At 31.8% G+C, this 24,865-nt stretch overlaps 1 protein-coding gene across 9 annotated transcripts in view; it reads left to right on the forward strand.

Moving 5' to 3' along the window:
- Nucleotides 1-24,865, forward strand: part of LOC145283782 (vitamin D3 receptor-like) — a 453,323-nt gene that overhangs the window by 238,692 nt on the left and 189,766 nt on the right. For 4 of the 9 annotated variants that reach the window (XM_080132844.1, XM_080132841.1, XM_080132840.1 and 1 more), the window contains one exon: nt 15,292-15,333. The exons of the other annotated variants lie outside the window; for them this stretch is intronic. In XM_080132844.1, the coding sequence (XP_079988970.1) occupies nt 15,292-15,333 (42 nt within the window). The remainder of the gene's footprint in view (nt 1-15,291; nt 15,334-24,865) is intronic. 9 annotated transcript variants of the gene reach the window in all.

Raw genomic sequence — 24,865 nt, forward strand, 5'->3', positions numbered from 1 at the left:
TTGTTTTTTTGGCCGGTAAAAATAGCTGCGAAGAGATCAAAATTGAACTTGGCCAGCATAAGTGGACAAAGTGCTCTTTTGTGCATGCGTAAATATACATTTATACATTAAAATCAATTAAATGTCACTGTTTTCTTATCCATCTAACGATAGCTTAAACAGTAACCACTAAGGTTTGAGTACTAAATGCGTTGATTTTGATTTTAGCTGATGGTGCCAAAGTAATTTTTTAAAAACTTTTGAAGTCACTGCTGTATATGGAATACAATGTAATAATCAATAGACAATTGGTTCTATAATAATAATAAATACGAAATCTGTATAAATTAAACTATCATATTTAAGCATATTTTATAACCGGGCAACACCAGGAGGCCTGCTAGTTTCAACTAAAGTTACAGTGATAATGAAATGTTATTTTACTCATTATAGCTAAATAGAAGTGAAATTTCATGCTTTTGTGTTGTTGTGGTCGTCTGCGTCAAGTATTGGTATGTAATTGAATGGAATACATTAGATTGGATTTGAACTGATTCCTGGTTTATTCCAGTAGACATTAATTATTTAATTAAAAAAAATTGTTGTAAATGGGCCCGTTATCTATGATATTTAGATATCAATGAAATTGGTGAAAGCACAATATGCAATGAACATACTTAAAAAAATGTGTCTTTCATTATAAACTGAAACTTTGGTTGTTTATGATGAAGTGTAAGAATTGACATGATTTGAGTTTTAATCACCTGAATCTTCCTTTACAAATTGCATACAAATCTGTTTTCTAGCAAGATGTTACTCCCTTTTTGCACACTCATGACACAGTTTTATTACAGAACAAAAATATAATGAATTAAAGAGTATTCAGTCAAGGAACGTTCTATCAAGCTAATATTTCTTTTTTTTTTTTTCAGATTTAGAAATATTGTACGAGATCTAATAGTTATCATTTGCACCACATTCAGTGGGATACTTTTTAGGATGCCACTGATGCAATTTCACAAGGATCTGAATAACTAAGCAATCTACACAAAATATCAGCAATATCAGTTCAATAGACATTTTTTTTTTCTGTGATAGGAATTGTAGGTAATTTTAAATATCATTATTTGCCTCCAAACTCTGACAATCTCCCCAAACCATAGTAATCATTCAAACCCATTAACCAAATGGTAAAGTCCCATAAAAAATATGGTTGATCTTCACCCAACTAAAGTTCTCACAGAAGTTCAAAGTTGTATATCTGCATAGTTGCTTTATCTTAAGATTGACTTTCTTTGATGAAGACACAAGAACAAAATGGTTGAAATCTAAGGATGCAAAAGTAATAAATTCTCCCTCGTATTTCTCAGAAGTCAAACCATAAATTCATAGGCAGCTTCCTATAAAATTCATTGACACAAACTGGTCACAACATCTATTTTCAGAATTTGCATAAGAATGGCAGTTAATAATAATAATAAATGCTGAGAAAATTAAGTCAACGGATACAATATAAACCATAAAAATCAAAAAAATAAATGAAAATTATATCTTATATTTACATTTTAATAACTATTAACTATATTTTTGTCAGGAAAAGTCTTAAATTGGCCAAAAATGTTGATCAGAATACTTTGTGCCTTTCAATTTCCTATTCTATGACATACCATATTTTCTTAATTTCTCTGAAAATATTTAGATTCATTTTTTTTTAATGGTTTAGGGGTACAAAAAAAAACGTTACTGGTCCTGTTTTAGGTGGAATATATCTTCTAAAAATATGTTTAGTATGTGCCATTCCTGTCCTTTTCAAATTATTTACAGATATGAGGAAAAATTCGGTAAAATTTGCCCCAAATTATGCATTTTCTTTTACAATTTTTAGGATTCTCTATAAATATCGTTATTGCAAAAAATACTTCATGTGATTTTAATGTTAACCGTTTCTGGAAAATTTAAAATGTAATATAATATTTCCCTTGTACGCATGACCATGTAAACATCAGCATAAGGATTTTTTTATAATCTTTAAAATAAAAAAATTGAAAAAATTGAAAAACTTGATCTATGGTCACTAAGAAAAAAATAATTAAAAAAATGTTATAATTTCTACTAACAATTAATTTAAAGACTTATGGGGGGGACAAAATGGCTAAAAAATAAAAGGGAAGTTTATATCTTTCATTAGTAAATAGTCATTTTCTTTCAAATTTGAATTGTATTTGGTAATTAATAAAGAATTTTGTGGTGAGATGACAACTATGGAAGACAGTAATTGCTGAGGATGCAGTCAGGAGATTCAGAGTTCCTATTCTGTCACAGTAACCACCTGATGATGGCCAGAGGAATAGTTGGCCGAAATGTTGTGAAGTAACAACTAAAAGATGAGGATAATAGTCCGCAATGAATAAATGAAAAAGTGTTTTTGCTTATTTTTTATGAATAATAAAATTTAAGAATGATTGGCTTTTTGAACAACATTTTACAAATGTTTTAATTCAAAGTCTAAGGTAAAATATTGGTAGACAAACATCATCAATAATTTTAGAGTATTATTGAATAAAAGACTTACACCAAGTTAAATATTAATTTTATTTTTCTCTAAAAAAAAAACAACAAAAAAAAGAAATTCTTATGTATGTTCAAAAATATTTTTTTTTATTAAATATGCATTTCCTGTTTTATTACAGCAAAAGTTTATTAATCAAATAAAATTATTACTTTCCGTGATCCATACTTTTGTGAAAATAAGCAGGGTTTGTATTTACAGTTGAGCGAGATGTTTCTTTATGCCATAAATTTGTGGTTATGGGAATCTCATTGCTATATATTACCCCCTCCTTCCCGCCGAACTACAGTCCAATTTGATTACATCCAAATGATCCGAGGTTCATGCCAACTTTGCTCGATTTGGGAAAGCTACTGTCCTACTACCACTGCTAACACAACACACAAGGTGATGACATTTGTCATGTTGAGGATGGCCATCTCCACAGGAGTCAGTGAGAAATTCATTTTGCATATCAGTTACTTTAGAGATGCTAAAAGAATTGGGTGTAATACACAGCATTCTGTTGACATCTTCATGTCAAAGCTGACAATCATTAATGCAGGCCAATTAATAAATATTCAATTTTCAGAGATTTTAAAATGAAATTAAGATAACTATATTTCATAATACTGAGTGTTTCGGATAATTATTGATTACTAATTTGATTAATCATGCATAAAAGAAAATGAGTTTTCACTCACTTTCTGTTTAGTTTTTTTCTTTTTTATACCTGTTCTACGTGTAACGGGTGATGTGCTGGGTCGTGTTTAATAATAATGTTATTTAAATTTTTTTTTTTTTTTTTTTTTTTTTTTTTTTTTAGAGATAATTTTTATCATCACAAAGTAATATTTTGTTATTTACATCTTTTAAAAATAAGAATTTAAAAAAATAAAATTAACTATTCATCTGTTATATTTTAGAAATTTTGTCATTCTTTTTATGACAAGTACAACAGTGACTACAAAAATAAATATTAGTAGTTAAAAATGGTGAAATTTTATAATTACATAATCTTGGCTTGCAATCTAAAAAATGAAAATATAATTTTTACTTACTGGCCAAGTATTTAAACTTTTGTATCATGTTGTCCTACAAAAGTTTACAAACTTAGTTTTTACCATTTGTTCCTTAAATTAATTTAAAGAATTGGTCTTTGATGGATTTTAGATAAACGTTTGATTAACATTTAATTATGAAAATTTTACAGGTAGGCTTAAATTAGGAAGCAAAGTTTACAAAATGACTAAATGATTATATTTACAATGTAGAAAACTGACATTCTACATTTTTTTAGGTAATAACTAGGGCTATCACAACAGCATATTCTTTTCATTGTTTTGACTCTCAAGTATATATCCGACATATATTTATATAGGGAACCAAGAACCACATCATCGAATTCTTACTGTGTTGATATGATAGTGCTCAATAGCAAGTAGATACTATATATAATATTTTATTTTTTTATGCAAATATATTTTTGCTACATATTTGCATAAATGTGAGACGATGTACATATACACATGTGCTGAAGTATGTTGATGCTCAGCTGACTATTAAATGCCAGTGTCAGTGTGTGCGTAAATGTGCAAGTAGATGTATAAATGCATGTGTTCCCATGCATTTTATGCAGATTGTTATATATTTATATAGGGAACCAAGAACCACATCACTTTATATAAAAGCATTATAAGATATCAAACTTAAAAATATATTTTATAGGGAAGCAAGAACCACATCACTTTATATAAAAGCATATAAGATATCAAACTTAAAAAAATCGATTTATTTATTTGTGAAAGAAACAGAATTTAAAAAAGTAATTTGTATCATTGGGTTTATTTCCACTACTCTTCTTATCTTATTTCTCAACATTTTGGTCAATGTAACCTCTTTCTTCAAGTTGAACTTCAGGAATGTTGAGCTATTCCTATCTGCACCATTTTTTCAGTGCCATTTTTACCATGCACATATTTTGGTGCTATCATAATAATTATGATAGCACCAAAATATGTTTATTTATTTCACTCATGCAAAAAAGAAAAAGAAAAACATATACTTTCTGAAAAAGGTTTAAAAATGTAAAATAAAACATCCCCCCCCCTCCGAAATTTTAGGTAAAGCAAGCAAGATTTCCTCTCAAGATCTGTTCATCCATCTTGAATTTTAGTCTAAATAAGATTTATATAGCTTTATTTTCAAATCACTAGCAGGTTTCCACCTTGAAAATCATATTAACAAAAAAGCCGTTTAAAAAGACATTGATCGATTTTATGATTGGCTGTAGTTAAAAGAAGTCGTTTAATGTTAAGTGAATTTCTGTTTTGTTTTAGTAAAGATACAACAATCAATTCTTTTCATATTTAAAAATAATCAATTTTTGTAATTGGTTTTGTTTAACTAAACCATTTTTTTTTGTTTTGTAAGCAACATTTTAATTACAAGTTAAAAAAAAAACCTGGCTTTGGTTAATGAAAACAATGAAAAAATTGATTATTTTATAGCCTGCCTATGAATATCATTTTGCTAACTACTTTCCTCTAAGAATAAGAACCATTTTTAAGTTTTCGTATTTCTTATCGACTAATAAATTGTAATTTACTTAGTTTATATTGGATTCCTTAGATATAGCGGAATCACCTTAGATATAGCGGAATCACCTTAGATATAACGAATCAGACCAATGTAAATATAGGAGGAAATGATAATGGAGAATGAGGAATAATTAAAGACCTATCGTGAGATTTGTTTGGAAATCAGTTTCTACAACCCTAAACCGACACATGGCAGCATGTAAAACTGACATAAAACTGAATATATTCAAACTAGTTTTGTTCATGGAAGGCAATCATTCCTGCGAATTCTTACTGTGTTGATATGATAGTGCTCAATAGCAAGTAGATACTATATATAATATTTTATTTTTTATGCAAATATATTTTTGCTACATATTTGCATAAATGTGAGACGATGTACATATACACATGTGCTGAAGTATGTTGATGCTCAGCTGACTATTAAATGCCAGTGTCAGTGTGTGCGTAAATGTGCAAGTAGATGTATAAATGCATGTGTTCCCATGCATTTTATGCAGATTGTTATATATTTATATAGGGAAGCGTGTAGGTTAACAAGAAAATGACACCTGCCTCTTTTCCTCTCGGACTCTGGGTAAAGAAAAGGGAACTATAAATGAACTCTGCTCATCTAAGATACAGTTGATAAAATATATTTGGCTTATGAAACCCCGTTTTGCCTCCATGTTTTATATGACAACGTACTTGGATTTATATGCATACATATGCAACTTTTTCAGATGTGCATTGTGTATATAAGTTTAGAGACTTTTACTAAGGATGTTTTCCTGTGTTGGAATATCTATGTATGGATGTGTGTCCTTGTGAGTATTATTATGTGTATTATGATTTATGATGATTGAGATCTGAAAGCGAACAAAACACATATTTTCTGAAAACATACATGAAGAATTGGCCTAAGTGATGGCCGAAGCAGAATCACGTAACTTTTTTGTAGAAAGCTATACTCATCAATGGCGTAGGCAAAAATATGGCTTTACTATATCTATATATAAAGTAGTAGTATTCGTTTGTGTCTGTGTGTACAACTCTCTTACAGTCCACACCACTGGACCGATCATGACCAAACCTGGTATGATGATGGTCCCCCACCTAGGGATGGTGCACACCATTTTTCAAGGTAAAGCTCAAGCCTATGTAAACACACTCTCTTACAGCCGACACTACTAGATCGATCATGATCAAACCGGACATGATGATGGTCTCTGACCTAGGGATGGTGCATACTATTTTTCAAAGTCAAAGGTTTAGAATGGGACTTTGCTAGTTAAACATTTATTTGTTTTTTTTTTTTGTTTTTTTTTTCAAATTATTCTTATGCTCACCGAACAAATTGTTTTCCAAAAATTCTATAATGATTGATATAGTAACAGTTACTTCATTTTTTCCTAAGTTTTTGTACAGATGTTCTTCACCCATTTCTTTCAGCCACTTGTTTACTTTCTTTCCCAATCTCTTTTCCACAAATACAGATATTTATAATGTCTTATATTTCTTTCAAACCCTAAATCCATTTCCTCTAATTCCGTTTCCTCACTGCCCACATTCTATTAAACTTAGCTATGTTCCATCTGATCTACTTTCTTTCTCCCCCACATCTGTGCCTTTCCCAACAAGCATGCCACTTTTCTGAAGCCATGAATAAGCTTCTAATAAACTAGAGGTGAAATATTGATTATTCCCATGTAGCTTACTGATTTCTTGTCTTATATTTCGTCTTGTATTTTATTATTCTTGAAAATTTTGTCATATTCTCTCTCCTAATCATTAATCATAATAATTTTGTCATATTCTCTCTATCCTAATCATATTACATCAGAACATAAAATACTGTATATATAGTAAACTGCAAACGTTTACAAACGGCTTTAAGTATTCTTCTTTTGCATAAACGGTTTCTAAGAAATTAATAGATTCTGTAAAATGTTATTTTTGCATTGCTATATTATCTTATACAAAACTCGTATATGTACACAATATTTTCATCAATAGGAAACCGTCTGATGTTGCAGTGATGCTGAGAACAGATATACTTTGTTGTAAAAATATTTTTTTACATTTTTAAATGGAAAAAAAAAAAGAATCGGATTGGATCTATTATTGTATTTTTTATTGAGGGTGGGTAGTTTAGCACCGGTTCTGTTGTCATAAAACCGTTCTTCCAGGAATTATCTCTTTTTTTTTTAAGAGTCATCCTTTTGGGGGAGAGGGCAATGTATCTGATCTGTTGTCATGAGAACATCTTCCTAAGCACTACCTTCGCTTTTTTGAGATGCGGATAGTGTAATATTTGTTCTCTTGCTACATTACTATACTTTCAGGAATTACCTTCTCCTTTTATGAGGCAATCTTTCCTGTATGACCTCCCCTCTTTTGGGGGCAGTTAAGCATATGTTCATTCCTCATGATACCATCCTGGTATGATTATCTTATTTTTTTTTTGTTTGGGAGTATTATATTATCTGCTCTCTTGTCATCAATCATCTTCCTAGGCATTCTCCTGCCATTTGTTTTGGCGGGATGGTAGGTGGAGGTGTTCATCGTAATTCATCCCCTGTCATTACCTTCTTCTTTATAGGTTAGTGTAGTATATGTTCGATCACCATGATATCATCCTTCCAGGCTAGCAAATATATATATACAAGAAATTTCATGAATTATTAGTATGGTTACTGGCTTGTGGCCCATTTTTTTTATACATATATATATATATATATATATATATATATATATGATAAAATATGTAACTGAAACAGAAACTGATCCACCTTATAATACGTATAGTCAGTAAAGAGTATATTTTGTAGAAATTAAAGAAAGAAGAAAAGAAAATTAACCCATTAGTGTTCAAATAGTTTTTCTTTAATACCAAAAATCCTTTTGTAAATGTTGTCCAGGATTGAATGTTCCACATTTCCAAAACTTATTGTCATCAAAATTTATGAAATCGCCCATTCGTTAATCAAACTGATTGATTGATTGCTGCTCTAGTCGGGGATCCATCATGGTGCACGGGAATGAAGCTCACATGCCTCCCCGCAGTGACTTGGTCCATAATGCATTGTAGTCTATACTGCACTGTAGAGAACCTACTGTTTTAGAAAAAAATTTTTTTAATGTCTTGAATTAGAACTTAAAATAAAAAAAGTCAAGTATGGTTCAATTGTGATCGAGACAGAAACATTAATTTCAAACGCATCCCTGTCTTATCAAAGAATCTACTGTTGGATTTATATTTGGATTCTTTTACTTGGGCGGTGATAAACTTCTCAAATATACTTGTGATGTTAGACTATATAAAAGTGTTAACTTTGGTCAGAATCAGACTGTTCCTTCTTTAATTAGACTTTTTCAATACTAATCAGAAGTATTCTGATACAAAACCTATCTAAAAACACTCCCAGATACATAAAGTACATTTGTATGAAATTTCCCCCCCAAAAAAATCGCCCAGCTGTTTTGGAGTCCACAGGGAAAAAATTCACACACACACACACACACACACACACACACACACACACACACACACACACACACACACACACACACTTATATATAAGTAGAAATTTTAAAATTACTTTCAAAGATTTACTTTATAAGATATCTTCACACAATACTCACCTAGAACTGTAGAGATTCAACTTGAAGCATTGTCTAAAGATAGTGGTTTCAATCCTACCCAAAGCTGACCAGAGGATTAGTTAGCCTAAAACGTGCTAAGACAACAACTATGGAAGGCAGTAATTACTGAAGATACAGTTGAAGATTCAGCATTCCTATTCTGTCGTGGTTAACCATCTGACGAAGGCCAGAGAAATAGTTGGCCGGGAGGTCGGTAAGCAACAACTATAAAAGATGAGAATAATAGTTTGCAAATAAATAAAATATACAAATGACTCAACAAAATTCCAATAATTAAATGTATAAGGATTATTTGATACTGGAGATATTCGTAATCGTACCCTACTTCCAAAAGAGGGGAGACATATAAACTATGAAAAATATTTTGAATCAAGTCTCCCCTTGCTGTTATTTCAGATCATTTGAAACCATAGCAGCAAGTTTTAGTCTCCCTTCCATCACGGCCAGAGGTTTTGGGGGAAAATATATATATATAATAGAATATTTTTATTTATATAAAATTTTCACAAGACTTGTGTGTTTATATCCATTTAAAGATGTCATGTGGCTTAAATAGTCATGTGTCTTCTGACATTTAGTACATTACTTTTATAATAACAATAAATTATTTCTATAAGAAATATCCTGAAATAAGAAATACAAAGTATATTTATCTAAAGTGATTCATGCAACTAATGTGAGTCTTTCGTTTTCATTTTCTATTCAGTAAATTTCGTTTTTATCAGATAATCATTTTCAGATGAGTAGCTAAAATTAATATTCGAAAGTTTATTAATAGATTTTCCAATGCTATTAATGCTTACCCAATCATGTATTTTTTTTATTATTGCTTATGTTTGAATTTATGTTTTGAAACTGGATGTAAGTAATGTGTTAAACTCTATTTATAAGAAAGTCCAGTTATGAGATAAGATCTCAAAGTTGGGTAGGTAAGTATGAGAATCGAACCCGTACCCTTGAGTTGGAAATTAATGTGTGAAAAAAAAAAAACCCAGGCGATGTTAACCATTAGGCCACTGCGACATACAACATACACTTGTTTGAATTTATTTATTTAACTATAAAAACAGGCGTGCGCAATAAAAGTTAACTCTGCTGCTTCCATTTGACCTAATTAAGAAGGTCAAATACAAGTCACGCAGTTGTTTACCCAAAATTCACTGTTTATTTCCCCAACAGATGTTGGGGAGAGGGAAACCAGCTCCCAATGATCAAAGCTGATTGCTTCTGGACATTTCCCGGCGCAATGCCGAGGACTTTGAATTAGTTTCGGTTTTTATACGAAAAAGCCTCATCAACACGCGAGAAGCCAAAATAGCAATAATTTTGTAAAAGTCGACGTAAATAAATCTAGATGTGACGCGCTTTTCCAAATCGTACATATTATTATTTAGGACCCATATAAACAGTTGTAAGCGATCGTAACGACCTCGGAACCGTGTGCTCAAAAAGCCTTTTGAAGACATACACGAAATGTTCACACACATTTTGCCTTTTATATATATATAGATTAATGTGACTGACAAAATCTCTATATCGTAAATAAAATTAAATTTTACTTTATGCCCTAAAATCAGGTTCAGGTGTTTTTTACAAAAAATTAAATATTTTATTTCAAACAAGTTTTTAACCTCTCCTTCCTTACACCGTAGATCTTTAATGACTTGTGAACCCTAATGTGTGGAAAAAGAACTTGGAGTTAAGATTTTTTTTATTAGTACTTCTAGAAGGTGTTGCTGAAACTGCAATTAAAATAAATTTTCTTTTCTTTATAGTTTTGTGAAATACAATCCCAGAATGATGCCAGATTAAAATTGGTGTTTCATAAAGTTGCTGTGTCGAATTAAATTCTTTATCATTTTAACCACAAATTTCTTTCTATTTAAAATTGCAAAAAATCTCGAAATTTTTTCCTTACCACATATGAAATAATACACACATATGAAATTTGCACGTATATTTATTCTCCAAATCCTACCCCAGGTTTACCTGCACCTTTTCTTGAATTGCTTACCATAAAATATTAAATTAGTTGAACAGGTATTTCAAAATATTGGTAGTGTTTTGTCTTAACAAAAAATTGAAAATACAGTGTTTATTTTCTAAAATAAATATAAAAAAATGCAAAAGTGTAACGAATTGTTTGAAGCAAATGTTAATTGTTAATTTTAATTTGTTTTACATTCAAGAGAAATGTTAAATTTTTGGTTGAGTTTTTGGTTTATCACTGTTTGTTTGTACAGCCTAGTTTCCACATCGCTTGACCAATTAACACCAAATTTGGTCAAGAAATTGGTCACAATCTAACCTTAGAATTGATTCAGTTCTCTTGTTGAAGGCAACTCAATTTTTTTTTTTTTTTTTTTTTTTGTATGTTGGCTTAACTTGTTTAGCATCTTTAATTTCCTCCATTTCCTTGACTTGGTCAACAATTGTCAAATAACTTCCACCTAACTTTTCAGCAAGTTTCCTACCACTTCTGAGCAGATCTGCTGCATTAATTTCTTCAATTTATAATTTCATATATTAAAGGTTGTCATCACTAATGTTACTGTACATGCTTGTTGATAGTTTCTCTTTGGTCGAATGATCTGTTGATATTACAAGTCCGTGATGGATGTGATATTACAAGTCCATGATGCAATTCTCTATCTATATAAAAGCCAAGTACGTCCAAGGATGGAATACTGCTGCCATATCTGGGCAGGAGCTGCTAAAAACATCCTATCCTGCCTTGACAGAGTGCAAAATAGACTTCGTGGCTTAGTGGGGGATGCCCTTTTCTCTTCCCTGCAACCTTTCTCCCACAGAAGATACGTTGCAAGCCTATCTTTGTTTTATTGTTATTTCCATGGCAGGTGCTCGTCTGAACTCTGATCTCTGGTCCCCCCCTTGCCAATCTTTTACAAAAAACACCCGTCTAGCTGAATCCACTGTCAAACTTTCCCCACTCCTTATCTATGCCTAAATCAAAACGTAGATTCCATGAACAAAGCTTCTTTCTTAGAACTGCATGCCTGTGGAACTCTATTCCATCTGCCTGCTTCCCTCCTGACTACAACTTGGATGTCTTCAAGTCCAACATAAACAAATTCCTGATGAACCGCCCCCTTAAATACACACTCTAAAATATCCACACTAACGTATTGCACTTACAATAACCCTTATCCATGAGTGGCTTCCGGGCCTTAATAAGTGGTGACCACCATCTAAAAAAAAAAAAAAAAAAAAAAAAAAAAAAAAAACAGTCCACGATGTATGTTTTATGACCCAAGTTTTAACCGTTATGAGAAAATTACTTGTATTTACTTCCTTTCCATATTTTTTGATAACTTAAATTTATGACATAACATCTAAAGTAAATCTGATAGCAGGAATATGGAGGCATTTTTGGCTTAAAAATGTATATAACACTAACATCTATAATATAAATCTCACCTGTCTGTTTTAATGTATGTATGTATGTATGTATGTATGTATGTCTGCCTAAAACTTTCGACAGAGGCAACGGATTTTCACAATCAATATCGTTTTAAAGCATGACCCTTCAGACGACAAATATCGAAAAATTGGCTAAAAAACATTAACTCCTTCACCCTCAACTGGGAGCTTTTCTACAGGGAGGGGGTCACGTTTTTTGTCAATATTTTTGAAAGTCATCTCCTCTTTTCAATTGACTAGCCTTAAGTTAAATCTTCGCCACTTCCGGTTTGGCGATGGACACAACAGCAAAGCTGTCACGTTTTTTTTTTTTTTTTTTTTTCCCACATTCTTTTCCTCCTTCGCAGTACAGGTTCGAGCCTGCATGCCTGCTACCACTTTTTTTTTTTTTTTTTTTTTTTTTTTTTCTCAACACCCACCTTCAAACACTTGGGCAGTGCCGGGTACCCAGTAAATTTAAATAAAAGATTTACTTCAGTATGTAATAATACAAAAAAGGATATTCTAACAAGCCTATAATAAAACCCGTATGAAGAATACTTTGGGGAGTTTTTTTTTTTTTTCTATAATTCAGCCCAAACACAGCACAGTGCCACTTAGATACTATTTGTGATGGGAACCAAATCTACAGACGCTATGTAGGGAGCTGAGCAGCAGGATGTGGGTTCACATTACACTTGAATTTCTGCATGTCAGTACAGTCATGGAAGCAAGGAACTGGAAGGGAAGAAACTATTAGAGTAGAAACTTTCTTTTCTCTTTTCTAGCATTTAGGGATCTCTACAGTGTAGAGGTGGGATTTTGCTGCTTGTTGAGTTAGTTGGTAATATTTACGTCAAAAAGATACAAGTGCTCTGAATAAGCACCTTCCATTAAAATATTTGTGAAACAAAGGCATCCAATATTTCAGCGATGGAACAAGAGTGTGTGTTTGGTTGATAGTGTGCGGCCTATTAGGTTAGAGACTCTTTTTGGAATGAATAAGAACCAAGGTGTGCAATTATTTTCTAAGAGTGAGAGACTAGTGGCAGATGCACCAGCGAACTCTATAAGTACAGGAGTTCAGGTTGGGTTCTAGATTAGCTTTTACAGTCATCAGCCAGGTTTTTCTTTGTCCACTGTATCGCTCCACCCTGTAGGTGAACTAAGGCAATTGCTTCATAATCCAGCCAGCATAGACGTCTTATGCGGATGTCTTGTCGGAGACAGTTAATTTTGTAGCAGAACTGCTGCCATTATGCATGTAGATAAATATACAAAATAACAAACACCAAGTTTTTATGCACACACACACACACACACACACACACACACACACACACACACACACACACACACACATACTTTGTGCCACTTGTTTATCTATCACTAGATTAACAAAAAAAGAAAGAAAATGCTGATATCTGTACTTTCTTCTAAATAATGATTTATGGTATTAAAATACAACTTTTGTGTACAATCAGAAAAGAGCCTGATTTTATATAAGAGTGCCAAATTCTATCATAATTGTTCTAAAAATAGAAACTATGAACAAATTACTAAATATTTTGTTCTCTATTGGTTTGTGATTTAAAGCCATTTTTTTTTTTTTTTTTACATAGCTTTAAATTTGTACCACTTTTGAATCAATAAGGATATTTGTATAATTCTATTTGTATAATTCTAAACAGTTTTTTAAAACTCCATTCAGCTTTTTAGAACTACACTGTGATTAAATAGCAATAAGCATAAATGAAAATTAACAGGGAATACTATTACTAGGATTGGCTGTTTGATTTATAGTAAATCAATTGTCATTAATGACCATTTTGCTCAGTGGTAGCAGTTGTGGGAAGTCCAAGCGGTAGATCTTTGAGAATCCCCCTTCTTCCAAAATTCAGCTTTCTATTTTTGCATTTGCACTGTTGATAGAATAGGAGCCATCGTCATCCACATAGTAGTCATCTTGGTGTAGCAAGGTGGGGTGGGGTTTACAGGTACTTGATTGATAACACCACAATAACGAGTGTTGTCCACTTTTGCTATCAATTATTTTTGATGTCGTCTTTGAACAGCAGTCAGATGTCAGTTTACTTGTAAAGAACCAAATGAATTTATAAGAGAAACTGAAATGAGTGCCTCAATCCTTCATAGTCAGCCAACCTTTGTGAGAGTAAACGTGCTGTTGTAGTAAAAGGGATGATTAAGAAAAATTAGATTTTATTTAACGTTAAAATGGTAGCATTCGCCTTCAATATTAATCCTAGTTTTCTTTTTATATATATATAAAAATGAAATCAAAACTTTAGTTCAAATAGTTTCAAGCACAACTAACCATAAATATTTGAACAATTATGAAAGCAATTTTATATGCACTAAGAAGAATGCATGGACCATCAGATTGTAAATATGAAAATTCTGTAAATTTTGAACATGTTAAGAATGATAGAAATTAAAATTTTGATTTTTCTTCCATTTATTAATTAAATTCTTTTTTGAAATACAAGAGGCGTTCCAAAAGTATTACCTCCTATTTTTTAATCTGCCTGAATAGATCAGAGGGAATTACAAATTGCATTTTTATGATGCATTCATGATTTGAAAGTATCATCTCGATTGTAGATATTTGACAGAGCGAGACTCTAAGAAAGCGACTCTTGTCATGAATGTGCATTTGAGATAGAGATGCATCATTGAATTCCTGGTAAAAGTGCATTGAGAATGGTGGTGACTATGTAGAAAAATTAATTCTAAAGCATTAAAGATTGCTCATTTTAATGGTACCACTCCCGTCTTTGTAGCTTTTCAACTTTTGAAGTTAAGAAATAGGAAGCTTTACTTTTGGAATAACTCTAGTATATCAAAGAATTAGTATTCAGACCACCAATACATTTTTTTTTTGTTATTTGTAATGTTATTTTTTCAAGTAATAATTGTTAAACAAGATTAACAATTAACATTTTATTTCTGAAACTAATGTATGTTTATGCAAACAGTTGATATCAACCCCTCTCCATTCTAAGTAAGCTGTTATTTTTAGGTTAAATACTTTACTAATTTGAGTTTTTTTTTTCAAATTTGATTTACATCTTATTTCAGACTTGGTGATTGGTATACCGAAAATGCTGGGCCAGAACCAAGGTGTGCAATTATTTTCATTTAATTTATTCTAGGTTATTGCTAATGAGAGTGAAATAGATAACAGTTAATGGCAAGCCTCTTATAATTTGGCATGTAGTACTTATGAAAAAACAAAGCAAAACAAAAAACCTCCCCATAAATTGCATGCAGCTATTTTGTAATTTAGGAAAATACATGCAGGTAGATTTTCATGCTTGTAAAAAATATGAACAATAAATTGCTTATAAAAATAATTCTAATTATTTGCATGAATTGATTTTCTAACTAAATATTTAATTTTGTTTATTTTTGTTTTTTGCTAACTCTTTTCAAAAACAGTTTGATTTTTTTTTCACTGAAATCCTTATTTTATGAAGTTTTAAATTGCGCTTTATCTTATTTTAATTTGAAAATTTAATATTAAAAGTTAACAATTTCATAATATTCTTTTAATATAAATGAGTTGATATTCCATAATATTTTTTACATTGCTGTCTTACGAAAGTATACTTTAATATTGGAATTGTGCAATATTCCTTTAATTACATTAATAAAAGATGTAATTATTATTCTACTTGATTTAATTCGTTTTTTTGGTAATTTTAACATCAATATTTAGTATTTTTTAGTCCTTTTTTCAGCAACGAAAAGCATTTGACACCAGTGTCTTTTCTTTGTTACATTTGTGCAAATAGAAACATATTTGTCCATTTTTTAACAATCTTTCTAATAATGCTGAGAAATAGAAACATATTTGTCCATTTTTTAACAATCTTTCTAATAATGCTGAGAAATCCATTCTTTCATTTTCATAATCAATAAATAGTAATTCATGTTACGATATTGCACAATGTTGTCACCTCTGAGAAATGGTATACAGTTCAAACACCAATGTAGGTTTCGTCAGATCATTTTTATCTGGGATTGATTTTGCAGTAATTGTTACTGATATAATGTATCCCACAAAAATACGGCATTGCATAGTTGTAGGATGAAGATAACAAAGACTTGATAGTTTGTTTTCACATATTTTATTATCTTTTATTAACCTTCCTGAAATTTTGAGTAACTTCAGATAACATTCTTGGCCTTCTGGCTAGGAATAAAAACTGGTTGGAGTACAAAGGTCGAATCGTTGGTGGAGACTTTGATTCGAAGGAGATTATCCTTGAAGGGGCGAGCGGAGGCGTACGCTACTTACATCTTCCTGCTTATCTTTTACTGGTTGTCTGTACTGCTTCCTGCAAAATGTCTCCTAGTTTTCGCAAAGCTCCTCGCCTCGTTTTTGTGGGAGAAGCAAAAGCATTATGTTCACAGTGAGGTCTGTACTCAAAGTCCAAGCAAAGGAGACCTGAGACTGCCCTATCTCAAATATCATAAACATACCAGGAGGTTAGCTTTCCGAGGTAGTCTACTAGAGGAAGACGTTCCATGGCGCCCTGTTGTTGAAAGCACTTTCCCCAACCTTAAACTCGACCCGTCAGTCGAAGGCTGTCATAGGCCAAGAAGGGAATCAAATTCTTTGCTGAATGCCGAACTGCGCTTAGAGCTGTGCTGGGGACTAGGGTCCTCTCAAAACCTAGGAAAAACTTTATTGGGCATTAGTGATGGGTACCACTTCAGATCCCCTGAGGGAGCGGCTGGGATGGTCGGAGGAGATCTGCTCATAGTAGAATTGGGCATCAGGATGGAACTTTCTTGACAATTCAGAATTTTCCCTGACCTGGCTACTGATTTGGAACACACTGCCCCTTTTTTCCAACTTCACAAGGAAAATGAAAATCTGTCCCTGGTGTCTGTACTACAATGATCATGAAATTGAAACAGCTGAGCATACCTTTTTCTATTGCAGCTGACTCTGGGAACTCATGGAGTATGTCAAAGAGGTAATGACTCGCATCGATGCCGAGTGCTCACATTTCCATGATGCAACATACATCATTGACAACATGGATCTGCCGCTGTCCGGGGAGAAAGAATGGTTTTTCTGGCCATCCTAGCAGTAGCGAGAATGGTGATTTGGATCACCCGCCTAAAAAAGGTCTACGAGGGGACATTCATGTTCCAGATTGGGATCTGATCGTTTATGTTAAATATTTGCTTAAAGTGAAAATCAGATGCGATTCGAGAAGGTTTTAATAAGAGGTGGGTGCATAACATTAGTTTATACATCTGTCGAGGAGCCAGGTTTGAATTCGTGCTCCCACCGTAAAGCATGGCACATGTGGTCCTGGGTTCTTTGGAACCCATCTGCTAGAATAGCTTAGACTTTAAAAAGACTCTTGGCTGGTGATACAAATGAGATCCTGTTCCTGTTTTGTTTTTGGTACTAGAGAACTTCCAAGTTTGCCCAACCCATGCATCCTTTTCTTTTTTACCCCCCCCCCTCCCCCATCTTCCCCCACTTGGAGATCACCTTCCACCTGCGTTTTCCCTCCCTAATATTTTCTCCCCACATCTCCCAGTAAATCACCCCAATCTCAATTAGACCGTCCTGCTTGTTTTCGGCTCCGGAAAACAGTGGGCGATCTTAGGGTCGGGAGGGACCATCTTAATAGGCATTTTATTTGGTTCAATCTGTTCTTTTTTAGGTTTTTGTTAGCTTTTCTCCACTCCTCACCGCAAATTTTTTTACACCACCAAATTCAAAGACTTTTTTTTATCTAATGATCTTTTTTCTCATTTTGCATCATTTAATCATTTATTAAAAAAATAAAATTCACACACGCATACATGTACATAATTTTTTTACAAAAACGCTGGGGAATTTATTTAGTAGGTTTGACTCCACAGAGTGAATGCAGTATTGTGGTAAATGGTGGCAGTCAAGAGTAATCTCCGAAGTTTTTAAGACCTTTTAGAAAGATCCTGCATCCCCCCCCCCTCCCCTAAATTTCTTATAGGGCTTCATGCCTAAGTTTATTTATTTGTAAATTTTTACTCTTATTGTTCAAACTTTAAATTGTAAAATTTACGATCGGTAAAGTATATAAATAGGAACAAAGTTTAGTATCTGTTCTGATACTACACTTCACTTTTTCTGTCCTTGATCAGGGGAGGAGAAATCCTTCTAAACAGGCAATTTTTATTTTTGTTCCTATCCAGAATGCCCTCTTTTGGGGAGCTGGATTTTCCCCCACATTAAAAACCGACCTTGTGTCTAACTCTGCCCTCGTTGGGAGGAAAGTAAATAGGAACATTAGATAACATTCTTGACTTTCGGGTCAAGGTCAGTGTAGTATCTGTTCTGATGCTACACATCATCTTGTCTGCCTTCTGTTAGTGGAGGAGAAATCCTTCATGATTGAGACAATTTTTATTTTTGTTCCTATCCAGAGTGCTCCTTTTAGGGGAACTGGATTTTCGCCACATTAAAAACCGAACTTGTATCTAACTCTGTCCTTGTGAGGAAGCAAGCAAATAAAAACTTAAGTGATGTGGACAATAATATGAGGACTAGGAGGGTTGCTCTTCCCCGAGCATAAATAGGGTTAGCTGGTTTGAGTAACCTTTTTATTAAACCATAAGTTTAATCTAGTATCCCCAAACTAACTGCAGAGATGTATTCCCCACCTTCTCAAAACCCTAAAATTTCTATTAGACAACTTCATTTATTATGAACTTTTAAAAGTTGAAGACAAGTCAATATTACATGTGATAGAAGCTGCCATCTTAGATTCTAATAATTTCTGATGTTTCAATATTGGCCTGTTTTTTATGTTGTTCACTGGACTAAATACAAGAAAATGCAATGCATTTATTTCTCTCTCTCTTGTAATAAAGTTATTTTGCTATTTTCAGTAGAACCCGTCATTGATTTGCAAAGCTAAAGATTTAAAAAAAATATGAAGTTTCTAATTTATCATTGAACTTTACATCTTTAACTTTTGAAAGAGTCTAATTTAAGTTTTAGTAGTTCAAAATCCATTAACTGCTTCAAATAAATTTAAAAAATGATTGTACATACGTCTCATGGATATTTCAATTCTTTTTACTCGGATAGCAAATAATTTAACTGTGTTTCAATCTAAAGCAATTCTCACCCAAAAGATAGTTTCTCTAAGTGGATAAAAATAACTTACAGTTTAAATATTTTATGAATAATCTTGGCAAATTTGGGCATACTTTATTGGTTTTGAAAATATAGTTTTTTTTTTTACCAATTGACATAAAATTTAATCATAGAATATTATTATAATCTTCAAAAAGCCTGCAAATTTTTCATGTTTCATGCCATAGAACCAAAGATATGAGCATTTCAATATTCAATTTGACTACGTGTATATATATATATATATATATATATATATATATATATATATAAAAGAGCAAATAGTTAATAAACATGTTAAAAAACACTTTGAAAAAGAGTTATTTATTATTTAATCTGAAAAGGAAACACTTAATAAATGGATAGTCCTTAATCCACATAGTTTTGAAGAAATACTTTCCTATATATATACTCATGAGCAAAAAAATAATGGGCCAAAAGTGAAAGAATGAATAAATCGATTTTTCAATATTTTTTCATGAATTTTTGTTCATTTTAACTGAAAATTTCTATTTTGCAGATCATTATTATTATAGCATATAATAATAAGTGGAAACATTAATCCTAAAAATGGTAAGACCGCATCTTGAACTGAATTGCAGAATTAAGGCAGTCCAAAATGACTTACAAGCAGATTTTTGATATTTTAAGAAAAGAAAGTGAAAACATCTCTTTCTGTAGTGAAGTGAATTGGGCAAAGGTTCGAAGTTGAATCTGGTTGCCCTAGAGCATTCACTTTGAAGGACGACTACAGGCTTAAATTAACTGTTTTGAAGGATTGAAAGAAAACTTATGTTGACCATAGCAAAGAATTCAAAACAGAGACTGGAAATTCTCTTTGTAGATATACAATCTCTAGACGAATGAAAGAAATGGGATTTTCTTCTTAAAGGTGTGCAAAGAAGCCATTTTTATCTAAGAACGTCAATGATAGAAAGAGATTTTTCTCATTATGACAAGAAAGATACAGACTGGTTCAGAAATGTTTTCTGGTCAGATGAATCAAGATTTTGTCTTGTTAGTGATGCTCCCAAACGGTGCATTCAAAGAACTGGAGAAAGATTTTCACCAAGTTGCATAAAAATGACAGTTAAACACCGGAATGGAGAGATAATAGTATGGGGAACTTTTACTGCAGCAGCAGTTGGGGAACTTATTAGATGTGAGAAGTCAATCAATGCAAAGGAATACATTCGAATATTAGAAACAGGACTGTTACCAAGTATCCAGAAGCTGGGAATATCTCAGAACATTATTTTTCAACATAATAATGCCCCTGCACACATTGCTAAAGTCACAAAAAATGGTTTTCTGATAATTCAATTAATGTGATATTTTGGCCAGGTCAAAGCCCCGATTTAAACCCAATCGAGAATATTTGGTCCATAATATCTTGTGCATTGGATGGAAGAACTTTTTCGAACAATGACAGACTGTGGGAGCTGTGCAAAGCAAATGGAATAGATATTGTAGTGATAATTTCAATTGTTTACATGCGTTAAAGTGGTTATCAAGTAATTAACTAATTTATTGAAAAAAGAAACATTCCAAGAAAAATTCAATTTGCTTCAAATTCATATAACATTTCCATTTCTTTTTCTTATAGAAAACTTGTTGCTACTATGTGACTTGATAAGCGGTTATATTCTATTTGCCTTTCAATTGAATTCTAGTTAAATGAGAACCAAATAAATGGATCATAAATCACTTTTTCGTCTTTTTATTTTCTTTAGTTAAAATTCAATAAAATAAAATTTATTTTTAAATCATGTTATTGAAAAGCAACTCAAAATTGTTTCTTTTAACAATAAGTATGTTTTAATAACTTGGTCTTAAAATATTTTCTTATAAGTCTGCTTGAAGAACAATCAAATAAGATCTCAAATGTAAAACGAGATACATGATTTTACCGATTTATTTTACTCAATTAAACCAAGTTTTTCAATCGATTGCTGGCATCTTTTGTTGTGTAGACAAAATCATGAGTAATTCGCAATCGTTTCATTATTAATAATTTGCAATTATGTTAGATATGAAATGTCTTTGTGTCTATGACTTAACACGATCATCATAGTAATGAGAAAGATATGATTTATTTTTCCATTGCAATTTTTGTTTTTATTTTTTCACGAGTTTCTAGTTGCCAGTTTTTCTTAATTTTATATGGACTATTTTTGATTCTCCTTTTATTCAATACTTTCTGCACACAAGTGTTGTTTAGCAGATTGGAATTTTGTTTGTGTAGAAAAATGAGTGACAAAATGATACATCTTGAAAAATAGATCTGAAATCCTAACAATATCAACACAATAATGGAACCATTTTACAACCATTCTCAAAGTTCTACACAATGTAAAAATGTTTTCTGAGTCAGCATTTAGACAATCAATTTTGGACAAAATAATGATTTGTGTCAGCACATGAACAGAAGTAAGAAAAGGTTATCTTTTATATACAATGAGAAACACTAGCACTAACATTGGTAAACTCTAGAATGTTTATGGAGGAAAGGTGATAATTTTATGATTAGAAAAAACTTAATGGACACTAAACAAAAAGATGATAGAACTTCTGTCCACCTTCATATAATGTTCAAGTCTACAAACGCTTAATTTCTAACCATCAATGTTATTACTTTTTCTACTTTTTTCTTTTTTTTTATGACATTGTATCAATAGCATCTCTTCCTCTGTACATTTAAACTGCATTTCTCTTTTGCTGACCCTCATATTTAATAGAGTTGTGTCCTTGTCTTCTTGCGTGTTAGATTTAACTAATATGTTGCAGGCCATATACATCTGACAAACTATTACAATGATAAATCGTTTCATTTAACGAATATCTTCCAGATTTTATGTTTCTGGACATGACCTTGAACTATATCCGAGGGTGAGGCTCATGCTTGTGGGCTTTGGGGAGTGTGGAGCCACTCTTTAATTGCCATTGCTCCCAGGTCCACTCTGACCCAGAGTTGTAGTAACTGTTAGGGTCCCAATTATGGGTTAAATAGAAACCGACTTGAAAAAAAACATTCTATTAAATAAACTTTTTCTTCAAAATCACCGGATTCGGCATTAAATAACCTGAAAAGTGTTGATATGCCGTAAAACAAAAACAATTAACCAATTAATTAATCCAGATTTTATTATTAGGAAAACAAATAAAAACAATAGAAATGGTATAAGGAATCATCTTGCAGACTTAGATACTCGAGTATTTGATATGACTGCTTGGTTTTTCTTGGTCAGTGGTTAAAACTTTCCGAGAAAGAACAATTTATCAAATGTTAAGATCTCTCCTGAAAAGGAAAGTTTGTTTAAAGCTGCAGCAGAGTTGTAGAGGTGGTAGAATTTGGAATTCAAGGGCTGAAATCATGAAAGAGAGAGAAAGTAAGTTCAAGCCAACTGAGGTAGATACTGCATTTTGGTCTTTAATCTTTTGCTTGAGATTTTAAATGGTTAATGCTTCCATGATTATCTTCTGATCCCGCAACAGACATAGGGCTGTCATCTCAAAATAGATGATAATCCATAGTATTTAAGAGTCTAAAACATCTTTTTATGTGTTTGGGCTAGAGTTTCTTTTCTGATTGGCTGTGCTCGGATACTTTGAATGTTTTATTAACTGAAATAAAACATAGATGGATAACTGGAGAAAGAATTGAGTTTATTTTTGTTACATGCGTTAGGTATGTTACAATGGTCACTTCAAGTTAAGTCTCCAGTCAACCAAATGTGCAGAATGTGACAACATTAAATTCTTCTTGCCATGTGGGCGTAGTTTCTTAAACTGCATACGGCATATGTATTCTTTCAAGTTAACAAAGTCAGAATCTTAGTTTATAAGTAATATAATAAACATGCGGTTATTATTTTCAAATTATCTTTTTGTTTTTAAAGTGAATATTTTGCGATTATCATTTAACAAAAATTACATATGATATTAATACTGATACTACAACAATATATATATAACTGAAACTTCATTATTCAGCATATCTAGATAAGTATACTCATTTTGATACAATGAGATGCAATAATAGTGCTGCAGAGCCATAAAAAGGGAAAACATTTTAATTTATTTTATTTATAAATTTTAAATTATACAAGAATCGAAATGGTAATATGGGGCTTAACACTTAGAGCAGAATTGCACAATAATTCCTAGTAAACTTTAGAAGTAGTTGAAAATTTATCAATTCCGATCAATGAGCATTTGTGAACCCTCACGATGTCACTCACAAAATTGCATAATACAAAATATATACAAGTATAAAAAATGAATCTGATATAATATAAGAAGACATGGGTTCTTCATTCAATCTTCGGTAGAAAAAAAAACAAAAAACAAAACATTCAGTCGGGCCATTCATCATGGGCCAAGTCCAGGGGAAGAGTTAGAAGAAATTATTTCTTCAATTCTTAGTGGTAAAAGTTCGAAAACCACTGAAACTAGATAAAATAATCGACGACTGATTTCTTTTTCTTAGTTTCTATTAAATTTAGGCCGTCGCAAAAGTTTGCGCATGAATTAGAGAAGTAGTCCAGGAATAGGGAGTGACGTGTTAAAAAAAAAAAAAAAAGGAGAGAAACAGACAGACAGACAGAGTAGTTTTAAGATGATGATGTTACACACTTTTTCATTTACTCCATTTTCCGGTGTCCTAGGCAACGACGGGTAACCCTGCTAATCATTAATAAATGAAAATGACCAGAAATAATATTATCTCACTTAATAAAATAAAAAAATAATAAGAGAAACTATTCATTAAACAGTTAAACTTTGTGAAAATGGAAGCTTTGTTATATAGCTTTCAGCCTCCAATTCGATTCTGTGTACGTTGATGCTGCCTATTCTTTTTCATCCAAATAAATACACATTTCTTTGTTTAGATTGGGGTTCTTACACTATCAGTTTTCTATCCCCCCTTCTCTTTCTATGCTAACAAATAACATTACTTTGAAACCACAATTTTTTCTCTTTCAAAAACAAAATTGAAACTTATTTAATGTGATTCTTTGAAAGAACCTATATATATATATATATATATATATATATATATATATATATATATTCACGATCCCAATTATCAAACATTTATTCTTTATTTAAACATTTAGAATTCCTACTTCCTCAATATGTTTTGTAAATAGAAATGCATTATTTTACGTGACTAATTTTTAATTTTTCTCTTTTGGTACAAATGGTACACCCCTTTCCCTCCGCCAAGTAAACAAGAACAACAACAAAAAAAAGGTGAATCGAAACAAAAAACATTTCCAGGGAGATTTGTCTTGTCAATCTAACCCCATTCTTTCAAACGAAGTTATTTAATGTTTTATTTATTTATTTGTATCATAATTTGTTATATTGTTCAATTGTATCTGCTTGTTAAAAATATCCTGCTTAGTTGCACTCAACAGCGTTCTTTTTTACTACTGGAAAAAGAGACGACAACGCGTGTGGGTCATTCAGTGAGAAATGTAGACGCACTAGAAAGAA

The sequence above is a fragment of the Euprymna scolopes genome, chromosome 8 (assembly GCF_053919585.1).
Source record: "Euprymna scolopes isolate OS-2025 chromosome 8, ASM5391958v1, whole genome shotgun sequence".
NCBI lineage: Eukaryota > Metazoa > Mollusca > Cephalopoda > Sepiida > Sepiolidae > Euprymna > Euprymna scolopes.